Source organism: Bison bison, unplaced genomic scaffold (genome assembly GCF_000754665.1).
Source record: "Bison bison bison isolate TAMUID 2011002044 unplaced genomic scaffold, Bison_UMD1.0 scf7180017864342, whole genome shotgun sequence".
Lineage (NCBI taxonomy): Eukaryota > Metazoa > Chordata > Mammalia > Artiodactyla > Bovidae > Bison > Bison bison.
The window spans coordinates 164,046-167,762 of record NW_011494914.1 but is presented as its reverse complement, the minus strand read 5'-3'; the positions used below and the strand labels follow the sequence as shown (position 1 = coordinate 167,762).

Here is a 3,717-nt window from a genome sequence, read left to right as displayed (position 1 = left end):
GCTTGTTCAGCCCCAAACGCGTGGTCAGCGAGGCCCACCTGGCCCTGGGTCAGCCCCTGACTGCAGGAATCAGAGAGAGCGCTTGACAAGGCCAGCTACATCGGCATGAGCCAGCTCAGAAAGAGGCCCCCAACCCCCAACCCCCAGCCAGGTGGCTAAGTGGCCGTGCTCCCGGCTGCTCACATCCACACCACCCAGTGGGGCTCCCAGATCCATTGCCTAGCATCCAGGTCCTGGGTGGGCACCGTGACAACAGGCTATGCCCTCCCATGGCGGAAGGCCACTGGGCTGTGTGTGTCTGCGAGTGTTTTCCCTCCGCTTTCTCCTCCCTGCTCTGTATGCAGCACGTGTGTGTGCTAAGTCACTCAGTCGTGTCCAACTCTCTGCGACCCTGCGGGCTGTAGCCCACCAAGCTCCTCTGTCCATGGGATTCTCCGGGCGAGAATACTGGACTGGGTGGCCATGCCCTCCTCCAGGGGGATCTTCCTGATCCAGAAATCAAACCCACATCTCTTACATCTCCTGAACTGGCAGATGGATTCTTTACTACTAATGCCGCCTGGGAAGCCCCTGGGATGTGACCGTATATGACGTTACAATGGTAATATAATCCTGCCAATAAAACAATCTAATGATGCGCTTGTACACTATGCCAACTCAATGCTTTATCGGCATGGTGAAGAAAGGTTACAAAACAATATAGCCCACGTGACTTCATTTTGTTAAAAAGAAAGAGATAAAATACACGCGCACGGAGAAAAAGAGACCGAAAGTGTGTACTTCGATACATTAACAGTGGGCTACTCTGGCTGGGAGGATTATAAATGGTATTCATTTTTGTCTCTATACCAATCACTATTTTTTCCTAATAAGTGTGGGTTACCTTTGTAATAAAGAAAAAGGCAGTGAAAAGATTACTTTTTAAAAACCCACAATTTATTGAGCTTCCCTGGTGGCTCAGTTGGTAAAGCATCTGCCTGCAATGCAGGAGACTCGGGTTCAATCCCTGGGTCGGGAAGATCCCCTGGAGAAGGAAATAGCAGCCCACTCCAGTATTCTTGCCTGGAGAATCCCATGGACAGAGGAGCCTGGCGGGCTACAGTCCACGGGGTCACAAAGAGTCGGACACGACTGAGCGACTGAACAGCAACGAGCAGTTACCAACAGCAGCTGCCGTCTGTGGACAGGACCACACTCGTGTGCCATGAACACGATCTCGTTCAAACAGTAACAGTCACTTTTACTGGTCCTGATGACGACAGCATCTGGGGTGGATTGTGTCCTCCTCTTTTCATGGAATCGCTAACCCCCAGCCCTACAGAATATGTATTTGGTGACAGTGACCTTTAAAGGGTGGTTAAAGTGAACCGAGGTCAGCAGGGTGGGGGCCCTGAGCCAGCACCCTGGGGTCCTCCTGGGACGAGGAGGTCAGGACAGACGTGCACAGAGGGACGACCACGTGAGGACACGTGGAGAAGACGGCCGTCCACACGCCCAGGACACAGGCCTTGCAGGGAACAAGCCTCCCGACACCGTGACTCGGACTCCCAGGCTACAGGATGGAGAGAAGATACGTCTCTGCGGTTGAGCCCCCCTGGTTTGGGCAGTAGGTACGGCGGCCCCGCAGACAAGCACCAATGTCACAACAGTGGCTCCAGTGAGCACTGCCTGGGCCCCCGCTCTGGGCTCAGGGCTGTGCCCAGGGCCTCCCACTCAGGCCCTCCATGGCCCTGGGCAGCAGGTGCTGTGGGCCCCCAGGTACGGGTGAGCTCCCGGAGGCTCAGAGAGGCTAACGCCTTGCCTGAGGGCACACAGCTGGCCTGGTGACATCAGGCTGTCTTTCTGAATCTCCGAGTCTGCAGCTGCCCAGGGTCATCTGGCCATTCGCCCTCCAGACTAGAACCTGGGTTCTTATCATTAGGGCAGGAACGGCCCTGTGTCCAACCAGAGAGAAAGTTCCGGGGGCTGAAAAGAAGTGTCGAGAGAAGGGAATCCGATCTCCATCATGTTAGAGAAAAACCAGGCTCCAGCAGTGAGTCAGGGGAATGGGAAAGGAGACTCGTGCTGGTCGACCAGCCTGCAGGGGTGAAGCCCGGCCAACCAGCCTGCAGTTCAGGGCTCACCCCGCTTTCCCGTTCCCTCCCCGCAGCACAGGCTCTTTAGATTAGCAAACCAGCAAGTAAGTATAACAGTCACCTTCCGTTTCTAAAGCCACCACCCAGAGGTAATTGCTGTCAACAATTAGTTAAAATGTTCTCAATCACGTTTAGACTTGTATGTGCACATACACACAGACACACCCACACACACAATATCCATGCCCGTACACACATGCACACACGGAAGCACGTATGTAGACACACTCATACACATATCCGTCCATACATGTGCACACACACGTGCCTACACACATGCACACACTCAAATACACACAATCACATACGCACACCTACGTGCACACGAATACCCACACACGTAAATGAGAATGGGACCACGTAATACATGTCATCCTTCACACGCTCCTTCACGAGACACATCGGAACTTTCCACACCAACAGGCACAGATCTGCACCGTGACTGCTGAGTGCTGTTTATCCAGGTGAGTCCTGGCTGCGGGATGCAGGCAGGTGTCCGCACCGACACAGCTGTAAACCAGCCGTGAGCACACCTCTCTGCACACCCGACGCCACGTTCCGGGGCAGCCGTGGTCACACAACACATCTACGCTGGAGGCCCCGAGTCAGCCTCGGAGCCTGCGCCAATCCCTCCCGCGGCCCCACGCCCCGCGCCCCCTGAGGGCACACTCAGCAAGGACCCTGGGCCCCTGGTCTCCCCTCTCCACAGAGAGAATGCGACTTACATAAATCACGCGGCTCGGAGACCCTGAGGTGCTGGAAGCAGGTACAGAAATGATGCTCTCTGAGGAAGTCCTGGTTTCCTAGGAGACGAGACAGGGAGAGGCTGAAGCAGACTCTGTTGACGCAGAGAACCTTCCGGAGGCAACTACAGCGAGTCGCACGCCCGCAGAAACGCTGGAGCTCACGAGACCCTTTCTACGGGCAGGTTGAAAAATAAACACGTAGGCTTGGATGAACGACAAGGAAGCTGTAACCGGGAGACACAGCGGGTGACCCTGGCTGCCAGCAAAGGGGCCGTGTGCTCCCAGGGCCGGATGGACTCACTCTGCGACCACGAAGCTTCCACGTCGCTGAAATGATCTTTTTATTTGGAGGGTGAGAGCAAGCAATGGTGCGTTTTCAGGGCTTCTGCGTGCCCCGCCAGCAAAGGCAGGATCGAGGCGTTCGGGGAGTGGGTTCTTCGCGTCGATTCTGGGGGACGCGCTGCGGCACCGCCAGCCCTGCCTCTGTGGTCCGGGGCGGCCGTCCCGTCTGGGACCTGTTCCTCGGGTGCCCGCTGCAACTGGGGACCATCCCCCCAACCCTCCTCGCTCATCTCTGACCATAATGTCCGCATCCCCGCGGTGACAGACCCCCCCAACCGTCTGTCTCCTCTGCTCGTTGGATCAGGTCCTCCACCACCATGACGACCCTGTTTCCTCCAGCTCCTGCCCCCGTCTCTGCACCCAAGTCCATCCCCGCCTGCTGGGCATGACCTGGCAGCTCCTGGACCCTCTCCTGGTCTAGCCCTCTCCCCGGCCAGGACCTCCCAGTCACCTAACTTTCCAGGCCTCCCACTCGCCTCATCCGAATGAAACCC

At 56.5% G+C, this 3,717-nt stretch overlaps 1 protein-coding gene across 3 annotated transcripts in view; it reads right to left on the bottom strand.

Moving 5' to 3' along the window:
• The window catches only part of ABLIM2 (actin binding LIM protein family, member 2), a 143,266-nt gene that overhangs the window by 68,967 nt on the left and 70,582 nt on the right, over nt 1-3,717 (bottom strand). For all 3 annotated transcript variants that reach the window (XM_010854526.1, XM_010854525.1, XM_010854524.1), the window contains exon 9: nt 2,861-2,938. In XM_010854526.1, the coding sequence (XP_010852828.1) occupies nt 2,861-2,938 (78 nt within the window). The remainder of the gene's footprint in view (nt 1-2,860; nt 2,939-3,717) is intronic.